This window comes from Aquarana catesbeiana, linkage group LG04, assembly GCF_042186555.1.
Source record: "Aquarana catesbeiana isolate 2022-GZ linkage group LG04, ASM4218655v1, whole genome shotgun sequence".
Lineage (NCBI taxonomy): Eukaryota > Metazoa > Chordata > Amphibia > Anura > Ranidae > Aquarana > Aquarana catesbeiana.
In genome coordinates this window covers 595,504,294-595,521,649 of record NC_133327.1, presented here as the reverse complement: position 1 = coordinate 595,521,649, position 17,356 = coordinate 595,504,294, and the positions used below count along the sequence as shown (strand labels likewise).

The following is a 17,356-nucleotide window of genomic DNA, read 5'->3' as shown; positions in this document are numbered from 1 at the left end:
CTGTTGTGGGTTTAGTAACACTTTAAGTAAAACCTATTCACATAATCATCTTTTTAAGTCCAACGAAAATTGGTATATGAATCTGCAAAGCTTTGTTACTTAAAACAATCATGGGATTAAAAAGAATTTATAAAATTATATATTCTGTATGTATATATGTTATGGGTTTGAATGTCTTCTTGCAGTCATGCAGTACCAATGTATTTCTACTTACTAATCAGACTATGAATTATTTATGCGATTTAGGGAGCCGTGCCCTGGGAAAAAGAGACTGATTTAATTTTTACTGTTTAATTAAGCAAGAGAATATTAAATAAGTGTGACAATTCCAAGTGACAAATACAATAAAAATATACCAATGAAACACAAAACAATAAACCAATAATTGGCATGTCCAGAAAATGTGGATTGTTATGCTCATCAGAATAACGTCTTTAAGCTGCTTAAATATTTTCAATCAATAGTCTTCTGGCATAAAACCCAGGCTGAGAATAGGACTTGTTAAATGACAAATATTATGTCACCTCCTGGGGTGAGCACACTGCTTAGGCTACTTGTGCAGATACATGGGGCCCCTAGGGGTCCATCAGAGTGGTGCTGGGGGAGCCACATGGCAGTTAAATTCTGTAGACATGAAAAGGAAAGGTGGTGGTATCACTTTGAAGTCATTACTGCAATGTCACCATGCCGGTTCTACTGGAGATTCCAAGGAAAGCAACAGCTGATATAAATAACATATTGAACAGTGATTTGTGGCACAAAACAGAAGCTATGCCTTGAGAGATAATGATTGAGACTTTGCCCAGGTGGCACTATGGCAAGAAGGCATGCATATACAGTATATACCCCAACCACTTCTCTACAGGGGGACCTTGCTGTCTATGTGAGCCACTGTAACGTCACTGACCACAGTGGTAAATAGTGTTATGTCTCTCTGGGTGGGTTTAAAATTAAGTAATAATGTGTAACTATTACAAGTTATTCTTTACAAGCCATTTAATAAGTCATTTAATTTGCTCACCACAGTAAAATTTCAATTTACGCCTGCTGTCTTTTTTAGGCCTATCTTCCACTCCAGGCTCTCCCGGGGGAAATGAATATTACAATGCATAGTCGTCTCAGAAGAAATCCAAATCAAATGCTTAGAAATGTCTACTAGCTAACTGTGATGTTTAGTTTTATGTACAGCTAAATCACTAAAATGTGAGTGCAACTGACAACCTTAACAAGCTAAAAGAAAATAACACTGCTGTCCATTGTGATTGAGTTCCATCCAAGGTGAAAACACGCAGTTGATCCACATTTTCACTACTTCCTAACTGCTTCTGTATCAAATTAACACTGCCAACAAATATGTCTGTACATGTTGTTGCGATTTCAAATTTTATACAGCATGCCACGTTTAGAAGGCACTACTGCCACCAAACATGCCCAATCCTAGTAAAAGGGAGAGTGCCACAACCAAGATGCAACTGCATATAATGCACATGGTTGTGGTGTAGCAGGATTTTCCCCCCAAAAACAGGCATCAAAGAGGTGGCATGTGGCCTCCGAGCTGCTACCATACTCAACCGGCAAGGGGGCTGATCCTGGAAAAAAAATGGATTCCCCCATCTACACATGCAAGGTGAATGGGGGAATCCCTCTCGCAGTGCCACTTTATTCTCACAGCGGGACTCCTCCAATATCAAAATAGATTGATCAGCAGCTACAGCTGATTGACTACAGCATGCTGGTCAAGAAAAAACTGTCTCGTTAGCCAGAAGTTGATCATTGCAGCATGCCATAGGCCACAGAAGGATCGAAATTTGGCTGATCCCTCCTGAACTGGCTGAATTTTGATCCATGAAGAGGAATTCCAGGCTCTAACTAAGCCTAAATCTGCTCCCACCCTTCTTCTAATGCCGTGTACACACGGACGGACTTTTTGACGGACTAGGTCCGGCGGACTTTTCAACGGACTTTCGAATGAACGGACTTGCCTACACACGATCAACCAAAGTCCGACGGATTCATACGTGATGACGTACGACTGGACTAAAATAAGGAAGTTCATAGCCAGTAGCCAATAGCTGCCCTAGCATCGTTTTTTGTCTGTCGGACTAGCATACAGACGAGCGGACTTTTCGACCGGACTCAAGTCCGTTGGAAAGATTTGAAACATGTTTTATTTCTAGGTCCGTCCGACTTTTGGGAAAAAAAAGTCCGATGCAGCCCACACATGGTCGAATTGTCCAACGGAGTCCGGTCCACTGGACCTAGTCCATTGAAAAGTCTGCTCGTGTGTACGCGGCATAACTCCTATTCTAACAACCCTGTAGAGGGAAGATGTTTGTACTTACCTATTCTCAGGGCACTCTGGTCACGTTATCAACTCCCAGGGCCTGCTTCAGGGGAGAGGAGGGACATCGGACAACAGAGGCCCTATAGAAAGCTCATGGGTGATGTCACCACCCAGCCATTGCATCCATTGTTGGCACTCTCTCCTCTCACATGAAGCCAGCTACTGGGGAGATCACGTGACCAGACCTGAGAGCCCTGAGAATGGGTAAGTATAACCATCTTTAATCTAGGAGGAGTTAGAAAAGGGGAGAAGAACATTTAGGCTTAGTTAGTTAGAGCCTGAAATTCCACTAACAGTTCACATTGAGATGGCTTCATTGAATCTCAGACTGTTGGGGCAGGAAATTCAGTCAAATCATAACTATCCTTAAACCTGTTCCCAAGCCCATTCTAAGCCCTATTCTAACAACCCTGTGGAAAGGAAAGATTTCTATACTTATCTATGCAGTCGGCAATCCGGTCTGGTCATATGATCAGCTTCCAATGCCAGCTTCAGTGTAGGGGATGAGAGGATGGATGGCCAACAACAGATGCCTCTTGGTAAGCCTATGGGTGATGTCGCCACACAGCCTCTTCAGCCATTGTCGACGATCCCTCCTCTTCACTGAAGCCAGTCGCTAGATAGATCGTGTGACTGGACCGCAGCAACCTCACCATAGGTAGGTATGGGCATCTTTCCTTTACAGGGTAGTTAGAAAAGGCTTAGAATGGGGATATAGGTTTTAGTATAGTTAGGATTTGACTGAAATTCAACTTTAAAGTGGTTGTAAAGCCAAGAATGCATTAAGGTAAAAAATATTTAGGTGTCAGCATCCCCCCCTCACTCCCCTCCCCCTTTTACTTACCTGAGCCCTCATTCAATTCAGTGCTGTGCATGTCTGCAACTCTTCTCTCCCCTCACTATCGGGTCTCGCTGGCTTTGCTGGGGCATCAGGAGCCACTGGCTTCCAGTGCTGTCAATCAAAGCCATTGATGAGGGAGTGGAGGGGCTGGGCCAAGTCCCCGTGTCTGTGTCAATGGACACAGAAGCAGGGCTTGGGTGCGAGCACACACGAGTGCCCCCATGAGAAGCGGCTTCCCATGGGGACACTGGACAGAGGGGAGGGGCCAGGAGTGCCGCTGGAGGACCTGAAAAGAGGAAATTCGTGGCCGCTCTGCACAGAGTAGGTAAGTATAGACATGTTTGTTATTTATTTGTTATTTTTTTGTTATCTTTACAATCACTTTAAGATGTTATAGGGAACATCTAGAAGTGTAATTTGTACATAAGCAGTACCGTGAAAAAAATTGCTTGTGTCTCTATTTCTTCACAAGAAATAGCTGGGCACCTCCTGATGTGAGTGTGCCTAGGCACTTGTGTACCTACAGCCTCATAGCTGTATATTGGGGTAAGATTTTGTGATAACACAACTGTGCTCCTTACTGTTCTCCTTGCTGGAGGCTCTGACATGAGGAAGCAAAACCCTCCACCAAGATGGCCACCTCCACAAAGAGACACTGTGCAGAACAAGGAATGGTAAGTAAAAAAAGATAGGCTGAAGTGGACATCTTCAGCCAATCCTCCCTCCTAAATGCTGCCACTCAATAGAGGACCATCTGTCCTTGTGGTTAGAACCTATGACCTGCTCATACATTATACACAGAGTGGTGACTGTTCAGTGTATGTACACATTTATATACAATATGCTGCTACGGCATAGACAAATTTTGGTCAGTGCCCATAATTCCATACTGCCATTGCTTAGGAGCAAGAACATTTTGAACTCACTCATTTTATCAGTTTATAAGCAATGTACTGTAAAAACATAAATACATGGTGTAACATATTAACATGTGTTGGGTCATAAACATGATAGTATGTAATAGTCCTGCTGGCTAGAAGGCCTTGTTCACACAATGTGCGTTGATTTGTTTTCTATGCACCCTGTGAACGCCATAACACTGTGTTGGGTCTGTGCACGTCTGCATTTTTCTGCAGCTCATTGCGCAAAGTTGCAACGTGCTGCAATGCATAGGGTTGAATGAAGTGTGACATGTCAATAAAGTTATAAAAGTATTCAGTGCAATGCACTGTAGCAACACAGCACATTCCCCCTATACAACTCAAACCAGCACACATGCGATTTAGCGCAGGCAAGTCTAAACAAGCCCTAAGACCTGTGGCACCTGTCAGTTGTAAACCATCATTTCACACCAGCAACTTTGTAAGAGAAATTTGTACCAGATCCACATCTGATTATTTTGTGACGTAATTCCCAGCAGTCTACAGAGTTGCTGCAGCAGCTGGGCTACAATGCTTGCCTATGCAGCTATAAAACTGCTGGTGCACCATGATCAATAGCGGTTTCATTGGATAACAGGAGCAGCTACCGAACCTGGCGATCCTCCAAAAGCTGCAAGAAGTAAATCGCTCAGCATTCATTGACTGCGGTTCAAATTTTTCTAGGAACAAAAACGCTAACCAGATTCGTTCTGCAGCTGACATAAATCACCTTGTGGCATTGTTCTTAAGGTGACCCTGGAGGGGAATAAAAACTTCTGTCTCAATTTAAAATAGGACACATTGGAGTGGATTTACTAAAAGCTTTACTAAAATAGTCTATGCACTTTGCAAAGTGCAGTTGCAACAGAGCTTAGTAAATGAACAGAAGCTCTGCTGCCTTTAATCGTCCAATCACGTGCAGGCAAAAATGCTGTTTTTTTTTCATTTTCCTTGCACGTGATTGGGTACTCTTTGCAACATGAAGCCTTCCTTACCTCATTTACTAAGCTCTGGAGCAACTGCTCTTGTAGACGACAACTGCACTTTGCAAAGTGCACAATCTTTTTTCCTTTAGTAAATCAACCCCATTGCATCAAAAGGAACGCCACAGCACAAAGCGGGCCATATGCAGCTCAGAACTGTCATCTACATGATGATGTGTCACTCACATAAATGTCATCAGGGGGCCGGCTTTAATCAGAAAGATACATATTAGAACACTTACCTGTCCAGGGGTCCTGTGATGTCGGCACCCCAGCCGTTTTTTCGGTCAGCTCTCGGGTGCTGCCGTGTGGCTTTACAGCCAGTTCCCGACTGCGCATACGCCAGGTGCTCTGCACTTTCTGATTGGCCTGATTGGCCTGGTGGCGGGGAAAGGGGGAGGGGGGCCGAACTTCCTGTGGCGAGGTCCGCGGCGAGGTCTCCCGACCTGTCAAAAACAGGTACCCGCCCCCCCCCCCAAAAGGTGCCAAATGTGGCACCGGAAGAGGGCAGGAAGCAAACACGTGGAGCTCCACTTTTGGGTGGAGCTCCGCTTTAAGTGTCTAAAAAAGGGGGCAGAAAGAAGGAAAACAATGCAAAGTGAGTCAAAAGGGTGTAGGGGAGCTCTAAATACAAATGTTATGGCAGAATTGTCTGAAGATGCAATGCAATGGGAGGGAGTTCAATAAAATACTACTGACATTTTTTCTAGTGGTATGGCCCTTTAAATTGGCTTGTGTCAGAATAAAGAAACCCTGCCGCCAGTTTAAGTAGTTGCACTAAATTCAAAAAGAAATACCTCCAGTTCCCAGATAATGAAACTGGGGGAAATGAAGTCCCAATCTATAGCTGGGTCCTCACTTTTTATTCAGAAAAACTAACAGATTCCACACAAGCCATGCGGGTGCAGGAATCCCCCCCCCCCAGCTGGGACATTGTATTCTGACAGTGGGGACTCTCTACTGTCAGAATTTACTGAATAGCACTGCAGTTGATTGGCTGCAAGCCACTGATCAATAAAAGTTTTCCAACAGGTCTGTTCAACAGAAGCTGATCTAACAATCATGTTCTGTCAAACAGGGGGAGCTACACACGGATCAAAAATCAGCCAGTTCCTGCTGGACAAGTTGAAATTACATCGGTGTGTACCCAACTTAAAGAGATTCTAATGCATTCTATGCAATAAAGCGGAGGTCCGCCCTGAAAAAATGAAAAGCCAGCAGCTACACATACTGCAGCTACTGACCTAATAATCGGACACTTACCTGTCCTGGAGTCCAGCGATGTCGGCAACGAAGCTGATGTTTCCACCAGCTGTTGGGTGCTGCCGCCGCCATTGCGGGTAAGGGGAACCTGGCAGTGTAGCATTACGTCTTCATGCCGGGTTCCTACTGCGCATGCGCAAGGCCCTGCTCCTCTCTCTCACTGGCTCGGCGGCGGGGAAAGGAGGAGGAGGGAGCCGTGCTGTGACGTAATTCACTGCGGGCCAGACTCCTGGATGTGGGGACAGGATACCTGTCAAAGACAAGTATTCGCTCCCCCCCCCCAAAAGATGCCAAATGTGACACCGGAGGGGGGAGGAGACAATTGAGCGGAAGTTTCACTTTTGGGTAGAACTCCGCTTTAGAGAACAAAACCTTCTGTACTGCAGGATCCAACTAGCCCCCCCGTCCCCTCCTCCCTTTTCTTGAGCCTGATCTGACCCAGCACTCACCTGAGAGGAGGATCGGGGCTGCTCTGTGTAAAACCATTGCACAGAGCAGGTAAGTATAACATGTTTGCTATTTTAATAAAAAATAAGGTTTCATGTCACTTTAAGTTGCAGTACACAGACAGGTAGAGAGCCTGTCACTGTACACTGTGTAACAGAGCAGAATATTAGTCTACCCCCCCCCCCCCCTTCCCCACCTGTCACTGGTTGTCAAGAATACTGTCAGCTTTAGGGCTCATTTACACTTGCTTCAACAAGGCTTCGGACAGGCTTTGTTAAAGCTCTCTGAACGCTAATCAAAGCCCCTGTCACTAAATAAAATGGTTAGCTTACAGTCCTGTTTACACCTGCTTTTGCTTTGCTTTGGCTTCGCTTAAAAAATTATAACAAAGTAGATTCAGTAGTGCTTCAAAGCCTCTTCAAAGCCTCCAAAGAAGTCTTTGGCAAAGCTCGCTTGAAGCCCCACTGAAGCCTCATCGAAGCTCCACCAAAGCCCCACCGAAGCTTCATCAAAGCCCCACTGAAGCCTCATCGAAGCTCCACCAAAGCCCCACCGAAGCTTCATCAAAGCCCCACTAAGCCCCACTGAAGCTTCATCGAAGCCCCACTGAAGCCTCATCGATGCCTCATCGAAGCACCAAGCAAAAACAGGTGTAAACAGTACTGTAAGCTAACCATTTTATTTAGTGACAGGGGCTTTGACTGGCATTCAGAGAGCTTTAACCACTTGCTTACTGGGCATGTAAACCCCCCTCCTGCGCAGACCAATTTCCAGCTTTTAGCGCTGTCACTCTTTGAACGACAATTGCGCGGTCATACAATTTTTCTCATTTTTTCCCCACAAATAGAGATTTCTTTTGGTGGTATTTGATCAACTTTGGGTTTTTTATTTTTTGTTAAGAAAATTAAAAAAGACCAAAATTTATTTAAAAAAATACAAAACTGTTTTATATTTTGTTAATAAATTTTGCAAACAGGTCATTTTTCTCCTTCGTTGATGTATGCTGATGAGGCTGCACTGATGGGCGCCAATAGGCTGCATTGATAGGCACTGATAATGCGGAACTGATGGGCACTAATAGGCGGCACTGATGGGTACTAATAGGCGGCACTGATGGGCACTAATAGGCGGCACTGGTGGGCACTGATGAGGTGGCACTGGTGGGCACTGAGGAGGTGGCATTGGTGGGCACTGAGAGGTGGCACTTATGGGCAGCACTGAAGGGCATTGATAGGTGGCACTGAAGGGCACTAATAGGTGGCACTGATAGCTGGCACTGGTAGGTGGCAGTGATGGGCACTGATGGGTGGCAGTGATGGGCACTGATCAGCACTGGTATGTGACACTGATAGGCAGCACTGCTAGGTGGCAGTGATTGGCACCACTGGTGGGCATTGATAGGTGGGACTGATTGCTGGAACTTATGCACTGATTCGTGGCACTGTGGGCACTGGCAGGCGGTACTGGTGGGCATAGATGAGGTGGCGTCACCTCTTCTTCTTCGTGACTGATGTCCCTTGGACAGAAGCTGGTGATCTTTTTCTTCTCTTCACGCTATCAGCGTAAGGAGATAAATAAAATGATTACCGATCTTCTGTTTACATCATGTGATCAGCTGTCATTGGCTGACAGCTGATCACATGGTAAGGGGCTGGGATTGACCCCTTACTCCGATCTTTGATCACCTGAGTCTCATTGACTCGGTGATCACAGCACGCGCCACGCGGGAGCATTCAAAGGGGAGGACGTCTATTTACGGCCCCCCGGCAAACTAGGCCCACCCTGTAGCATCGTTTGGCTATACGTCACTACGTCACTCAGTCAGCAAAGGGTTAATTACACAATCATCACAATCATCAATTTACTCCAACACATACAGGGTCTTATTTCCCTCCACTTTCCTTATCCCCGATCTGGAAATATTTCATTATGAATCTGTTGCAATCAAAGTGCTGTGCATGGAAAACGCCACATAAACAGATTTGCGTGAATTTGTCGCATGTGTCGGTGCTCACAATGAAAATCACACAGAGGTAGATTGCAAGCCCTGCGACTCTACATCTACCCCCCGGATTTGTGTGGCATATGCTGTATTGGATTGCCCTCGCTGTCTATGGAATAAGCCTGTTTATTTACACCCGGCTGATGGAACATGGCACACTTGGAGGATCCTGAATAATAGACCATGCCTGGCTTCCTGTGTACAGGAATCCCTCCCTCTATATATATATATATATATACAGTATATAGACAGAGATGGGAGCTGTCATTGAGGGTTAAGCTACAAGTGTGACCTGCTGACCCCAATAGTCCCAGTGAGTGATCCCCCATCCCCAGCCTTCCTCTGCTATGGGGATTGTTGCAGTGCCTGCAGGTCCCAGGGTGGCAGATGATGGGGGTGACAGGCTGGCATGGCATGCCCCTCCCCCTGACCATGATGAATGTATTGTCCCCTCCGGTAGTCGGACTCACCATGGTCTCCCTCTCCACCAGGGACCCCGCCATCTTGTAGAGCAGAGCGGAGGACGGCCGATCGGTAGACGGAGGAGCTCCGGGATGTGAGCTGGCAGATCGGTGGAAAGCTCCTTCCAGCACCGGGGAGGAGGAGGCGGTGATTGCGGAGGAGGAGCCGAGGACTGATCTGTGATGCTGGCAGGCTGTCCTCACCTTTATTCATCGCCCTGTCCTCATAGCAGGGACTGTACCGACCTCACCCGGGACAGGCCCCGATCACCTTCTATCACATCACCCTGACTCAGCCTGGGCGTCTGACTTCTCATACAAAACACATTCCATCATGGCTTAGCACTCATCTCATTACCTGCTCTTACCTAGAGACCCTCCATGCTGGGGAGTGCAAGCTCCTTGGGCAAGGTCCGCTTCTCCTGTATACACTATTCCCCCCCACTTATACCACTAACGGGGCACTATTCCCCCACTGATACCACTAACAGGGCACTATTCCCCCACTGATACCACTAACGGGGCACTATTCCCCCACTGATACCACTAACGGGGCACTATTCCCCCACTGAGACCACTAATGGGGCACTATTCCCCCACTGATACCACTAACGGGGCACTATTCCCCCACTGATACCACTAACGGGGCACTATTCCCCCACTGAGACCACTAATGGGGCACTATTCCCCCACTGAGACCACTAATGGGGCACTATTCCCCCCACTGATACCACTAATGGGGCACTATTCCTCCCACTGAGACCACTAATGGGGCACTATTCCTCCCACTGATACCACTAACTGGGCACTATTCCCCCACTGATACCACTAATGGGGCACTATTCCCCCACTGAGACCACTAATGGGGCACTATTCCCCCCACTGATACCACTAATGGGGCACTATTCCTCCCACTGATACCACTAATGGGGCACTATTCCACCCAGTGATACCACTAATGGGGCACTATTCCCCCACTGAGACCACTAATGGGGCACTATTCCCCCCACTGATACCACTAATGGGGCACTATTCCCCCCACTGATACCACTAATGGGGCACTATTCCTCCCACTGATACCACTAATGGCGCACTATTCCTCCCACTGATACCACTAATGGCGCACTATTCCTCACATTGATACCAATGATGGGGCACTATTCCTCCCATTGATACAAATGATGGGGCACTATTCCGCCCATTGATACCAATGATAGGGCACTATTCCTCCCACTGACGCCAATATTGGGACACTATTGCTCCCATGGATACCAATGATGGGGCACTATTCCTCCCACTACGTCAATAATGGGACACTATTCCTCCTACTAACACCAAAATGGGACACTATCCTTCCCACTAATCCCAAAAATGGGACACTATCCCTCCCACTAATCCCAATAATGAGGCACTATTCATTCCACTGATACCAATAATGTGACACTATTCCTTCCACTAATACCAATAATTGGGCACTATGCCTCCCACTAATACCAATGATGGAGCACTGTACCTACCACTAATAACAATAATGGGACAATATTCCTCCCATTAATACCAATAATAGGACACTGTTCCTCCCACTGATACCAATGATGGGGCACTATTCCTCCCACTAATGGGACACTATTCCTCCCACTAATACCAATAATAGGACACTATTCCTCACACTGATACCAATGATGGGGCACTATTGCTCCCACTAATACCAATAATAGGACACTATTCCTCACACTGATGCCAATAATGGGCCACTATTCCTCTCACTGATGCCAATAATAGGACACTATTCCTCCCACTAATACCAATAATGGGACACTATTCCTCCCACTGACACCAATATAGGGACACTATTCCTCCCACTGATACCAATAATGGGACACTATTCCTCCTTTTACTGACTACAGGCACTATGTAATTTTTTTACTCCCACTAATGCTGGGGCATTTTCTACTTCCAGTGACCACTCTGGCCCCCCTAAAGTCTGAAGGACAGTAAACCAGTTTAGAAACTTTGGAGACCCCTGCTCTAGAGCTGCCTGTCAAAGGCTGGCCATTCATCAGTCATCTTTTTCTCATTCAACCAGCAGGTTGAAAAAAGGAAATTGACTTGAGTCCCCCATCCACACATTTAATGTGGATGGGGAAATCCCTCCCACTGTTTTCCCTGCCATTTGAATACACTGATCAGTACCATCGACTATAGGGGCTGGCAATGATCAAAAGAAAGTTTTCCAACAGGCTGGTTGTACACAAGTCAATTGCAATTGACAAATTGACTTGTGTACAACTGGCCTGCCCATACATTAATTGAAATTCGTCTGATCCCTGTGTGGCCAGCTTAAAACAGCATTCCAAGAAACCCTGAGATTCTGCTAGAGCAGCCTTTCCCAGCCAAGGTTCCTCTAGAGCTGAATTATAAACCAGCATTCCATTGAACCCTAAGATTCTTCTAGAGAAGCCTTTCTCAGCCAGGGTTCCTCTAGAGCAGGGGTGGGTAACCTCAGCACTCCAGCTGTGGCAAAACTACAAATCCCATCATGCCTCTGCCTCTAGGAGTCATGCCTCTGATTGTCAGGGTCTTGCGATGTTTCATGGGACTTGTAGTTTCAAAACAGCTGGAGGGGCGAGGTTGCCTACCCCTGCTCTAGAGTACCTTTTCTAAGCCAGCATTTCGTGGAGCCCTAGGGTTCCTGTAGAGCAGCCTTTCTAAAACAGTGTTCAGTGGATCCCTAGTGTTCTTTTAGAACAGCCTTATTTAGCCAGAGTTTCATGGAACCCTAGGGTTCCTCTAATGCAACATTTATAAACCAGCATTTTGAGGAACCCTAGGGTTCCTCTAGAGCAGCCTTTCTAAGACAGCATTCCATGGAGCCCTACAATTCCTGTAGCACAGCCTTTCTCAAACAGTGTTCCATGAAACCCTAGGGTTCTTTTAGAACAGCCTTATTTAGCCACGGTTTCATGGAACCCTAAGGTTCCTCTAATGCAACATTTCTAAACCAGTGTTTTGTGGAACCCTATATTTCCTCTAGAGCAGCCTCTATCAAACAGCATTCCATGTAACCCTAAGATTCTTCTAGAGCAGCCTTTCTCAGCCAGGAATACTCTAGAGCAGTGGTTCTCAACTCCTGTCCTCAGGACCCATTAATAGGCCAGAGTTTAAGTATTACCTTGCGGAGATGCAGACTAGAATACTGCAATCACTGAGCAGCAAATTATATCACCTGTGATGTATTTAAGTGATCTTGCAAACCTGGCCTGTTAGTGGTTCCTGAGGACAGGAGTTAAGAACCACTGCTCTAGAGCAACCTTTCTAAACCAGCATGTTATGGAACCCTAGGGTTCCTCTAGAGCAGCTTTTCTACACCAGCATTCCGTGGTACCCTAGGGTTTCTCTAGAGCATCCTTTCTCAAATAGTGATTCATGGAACTGTAGTGTTTTTCTAGAGCAGCCTTTCTTAGACTAGGTTCCATAGAACCCTAGGGTTCCTCTAGAGCTGCCTTTCTAAGCCAGAATTTCATGGAGCCCTAGGGCTCCTCCAGAGCAACCTTTCTTAAACAGTGTTTCACGGAATCCTCTGGTTCCTCTAGAGCAGGGGTAGGCAACCTTGGCACTCCAGCTGTGGTGAAACTACAAATCCCAGTCATGCCTATGATTGTCAGGGACTTGTAGTTTCAAAACAGCTGAAGGCTGACCGAGGTTGCCTACCCCTGCTCTAGAGCATCCTTTCTCAACCAGGGTTCTCTGGAACCCTAGGTTTTCTCTAGAGCAACCTTTCTCAAACAGCATTCCATGGAACTCTAGTATTCTTCTACAGCAGCCTTTCTCAATCAGGCATCCATGGAACTCTTGAAATCCTCTAGAGTAGCCTTTCTAAAACAGCATTCCATGGAGCCCTAGGGTTCCTCTAGATCAGCCATTCTCACCAGTGTTCCACGGGACCCCAGGGTTTCTTTAAAGAAGCCTTTCTAACAAGGGTTCCTCCAGAGCTGCCTTTCTCAACCAGGGTTTTGTGGAACTCTAAGGTTCCTCCAGAGATTGTGAGCAATTTCTGCCTCTCAGATAACTAATTACTGAACCAAATGATGCCTATAGCTATCTGTAAGGGGGGGGATTCTTTCTACTGACCACAAATGTAAGGAACACTCTTCCATTGACCATTACACTAGTGTACTGTGAGTTGTAGATATAGTAATTATTACCAGGGCTTCCCTCAGGCCGGAAAGCTACTCCAAGGTTTCCTCTGTGTTAAAAAGCTTGAGAAAGGCTTGTACAGAGGTTGTTAGTGGCTCCTTCAGCAGTGAGCAGTTTCTGCCTCTCAGACAAGTACCCACAGACGCCAATGATCTTTTTACCTATCTGAAAAGGGGGGATTCTACCCACTGACCCCCTATGTACAGTGCACTCTTCCCATTGACATATAGAGTAGTGGGGTCCTTCTCCCATTGACCATCAGTGTAAGTGATCCTTTCTCTCAATGAGCACCAATGTGAGGTGACCATCTCACAACTGACCATCATTGTAAGGACCACTCTTCCCATGAACTTCTTATGTATTGAGGTCCTTCATGTAAACTGACCATTCATGTAAGGGGGTATTTTTGTACTGAGAACAATACAATTTTTACAGTAAACATTTTTTTCTGCCCATTATTAAATTTTACTTCATTTAATTATTATTACTGAAATATTATTTTGACATATAGGGTGAGATTTACTAAAACTGGTGCACACAGAATCTGGTGCACTTGTGCATGGTAGCCAATCAGCTTCTAGGTTTTATTGCCAAAGTTTAATTGAACAGCTGAAGTCAAAAGCTGATTGATTACTATGTACAATTGCACCAGATTCTGTGTGCACCAATTTTAGTAAATCTCCCCCATAGCGTGGCTGTTCACGCTAATGTAGCGCTGGTAGAGTTACAATCTACCGCAGATTAGGTAAATTTAGTAAATTGGGTGTTAGGAAGGTTAAAAGTTCGCCTCTGTTCCAGCTTGGCTGACGTTGTGTGTGCTTCCGTGCTGACCGGTGGGAGTCGCTGTTACCATTAGTCAGTGTTGGAAGGGCAACGTGTCGAAGTGTATAGATGCTCCTCTGTCTCGGAGACAAGCTCGGTGGAGGTGGACCTCCGAGTTGCATTCTGGGAAGGGGGTATTTATGGGACAGACGCCATGTTCTAGGGGGTTTTTTTACAGCCACCTCCTGGCCGACAGGTATGCATTAAGGAGCTACCTCATGGTCCTCCGATCGGGAGGCCCACGATGCTACGGGGCAGGGGTGGGTCCAGAGGCTTGTCTGGGGCCTATCACCGCTTCCGAGGAATGGTGCTGAGCTGTCGGTCCTGTGTGACAAAGCTGGACAGCCGAGGAGATCCCAGGGGAGGACCCGTCTTGGAGAGATCACGCAGCGTGCTGGTCTATAGAGGGGCCTGGTGACTCGGTTGCAGGACGTATCCAAAAGAAGTAATTATACAGCATAGTGTCGCCGGTTCAGCTTAAAGGTTCAGGCACTGTGACTAACTGTTCACTGCAGAAGATCTGATACATCCTGTGGCAGAGGATCGTGCAATTTTACCCCCCCAAGTAAGTCTCTGGCAGAGACTTTAGATTCGTGCTGCGTACTGGCTGCTAGACCGGTGAGAGAGGCCTAACCAGACGAGCAAAGAGTGCGTCCCATGAGGGGAATGCATTCCACATAATTATCTGAATTCTACCGGGACATTTGTCGCTAAGATTTTGTAAGAAGATATTTGAATTTCTCCTGAAGGTTTCCTTTTCCGTCTCTTTCCTGCTACTTCCTAAAGTTTGACTGTTTAATAAAGCATTGAAAACGTACTCCAGTGTTGGTGCGTGTGTCGTCCAGCAGTAAACTCAACGGAACCCCTAGACCCGGTGCCGGTGAAACAGAGGGAAGTGAAGGTAACAGACCCGCTTAAACCAGCAGCTCCACCGTGAGTTAGTGCTACGCTAATGTACTTTGAGCTATGGATATAGCATTTATTAGCTAGTGTTCCCTGAGACCTGAAAGTTAATTCATGGTTTCCTCCGTGTTAAATTCTTGAGAAAGGCTTACATAGAGTCTCAAAGACAAACCTCAATGGTGGGTAAAAATGGTGAAACTACCTTTATAGTGGCAGGTATGGAACCTACAGCAGTACAGATTCCCTTATCCACCCTCTTAATATGCTTATGCCACACAAGATTAGGGATCATTGATTTCAGCCAGGTGACTGAAATCATTAAAATGAGCCTGTTACCTCATCTGTCACATTTGTGCCTCTTAGGCCCTTTTCACACGGGCTATCCAATCAGGTCCGTCTGTTTTTCAGACCTGATCGGACCCTCCAGTCTCTTCTATGGAGCTATGGATGTCAGCGGACGCATGTCCGCTGACAGCTGCCACCATTCGATCTGATCCTGTCCACCAAAAACATCCTCTGCTCCCTTTGCGAAGGTAGGATGAGTTCTGCAACCTTACCCTTGTAACCAGTGTTGCCAGCCGTCCATTAATTTATGGGCGGCCCGTAAATTTTACCCCATTTTCGGGGCACCCGTAAATGTCCGTTACGGGCAGAGGTGCCCGTAAAAAAAGATGGCTGTAGGCCGACATCGCTACTGCGCATGCGCCGTTCTGAAGCCTGTCGAGGAGAACGAGTTCATGCTTGGTCGGGCGCCATGGGCAGGCGCATGCGCAGTGATGTAATGTCGCCCCCTGGCGCCATTTTTGAATGGCCGGCGCTCGTTCTCGGCGGCGCCTCATAACATCAGGGGTCCAGGGAGGTCTATGATGCTTGTGCCTGGCCTGGATAGGATTCCGGAACAGAGCACTGACTGACCATCCATCCATCCAGGTCAGTCAGACCTCAGATGTGTATTGTGCTGACCTACCTATACTGAGCCAAGTATGGAGGAGGGAGGACAGATAGACAGAGCGACTGAGCAGGAGCAGGGCCATCCACAGAGATAGACCCCCTCCTGTACCATGTCCATTGTCCGCACAGCCTCTGACCCCCTGCACCATGTCCGCACAGCCTCTGACCCCCTGAACCATGTCCACACAGCCTCTGACCCCTGTACCATGTCCGCACAGCCTCTGACCCCCCTGCACCATGTCCGCACTGCCTCTGACCCCCTGTAACATGTCCGCACAGTCTCTGACCCCTGCACCATGTCCGCACAGCCCCTGACCCCCTGTACCATGTTCGCACAGCCTCTGACCCCCTGTAACATGTCCGCACAGCCTCTGACCCCCTGCACCATGTCCGCACAGCCTCTGACCCCCTACACCATGTCCGTACAGCCTCTGACCCCCTGCACCATGTCCGCACAGCCTCTGACCCCCTCCTGTACCATGTAAATGAAGAAATATGTTTTTTGAGTTTTGTTTAACTTAAACACATTGCTAATAGCACTAGCTACATGTTTAGAGTTTAAATATTGATATTTGCATCGTTTAGCACTGAAAACAGGCATTGTAGGTACTTTTTGCAGGGCCAGTAAAAAAATGTGGCTCTGTCAGTAAATTGCATGATTTTTGCCAGTAAAAAAAATAATTGGTGGCGTTTGTAAATTTTGGGGTCCTGCCAGTAAATTTTTACTTTGGGGGGTTGGCAACACTGCTTGTAACATGGATCAAGAAGGGTTGCCAGCCAATAATGATCCCTCTCCTTGATACCACAAATCCTAGGGTCCACATTCCACAAATTCATGAAAAGGGGGAAGAGTCTACCAGCTGAAAAGGCAGCAGTTGCAGTGCTTGCAATTTGGCCAAGCTAGCATTTAGACGCTGAGCATGTGGATGGCTGGGACCGAATTTCTTTTTATGGTTGAGCAACTGGGCTAGGGAAATTTGCCTGCTAAAATCAATTGGTGGTGTACTGCTAGCAGATTGGCTGCAAGTACTTGGGACACCTATTGCTATACCTTTATTCCTCTCAGTGCAGGTTTTAAAAAGGACTGGAGGTATAGTAGGGTTGGAGATCCCAGATGAGGAGCAAGGAGAAGTCCGCCTTTTTCTTTGATGTGGTTCTTTCAAGTGCTGTTGCCAACAGACTGCAGGGCAGGTCGTCATGTCTGGTCAAGTATGTGGTGCCC

The 17,356-nt window shown here is 46.8% G+C and overlaps 1 protein-coding gene across 1 annotated transcript in view; it reads right to left on the bottom strand.

The window, feature by feature from the left end:
- Nucleotides 1-9,470, bottom strand: part of LGALSL (galectin like) — a 67,767-nt gene extending 58,297 nt beyond the window's left edge. Inside the window, exon 1 of the mRNA XM_073628196.1 lies at nucleotides 9,271-9,470. Within this exon, the coding sequence (XP_073484297.1) occupies nucleotides 9,271-9,303 (33 nt within the window). The 5' untranslated portion in view covers nucleotides 9,304-9,470. The remainder of the gene's footprint in view (nucleotides 1-9,270) is intronic.
- Nucleotides 9,471-17,356: the final 7,886 nt, after the last annotated feature.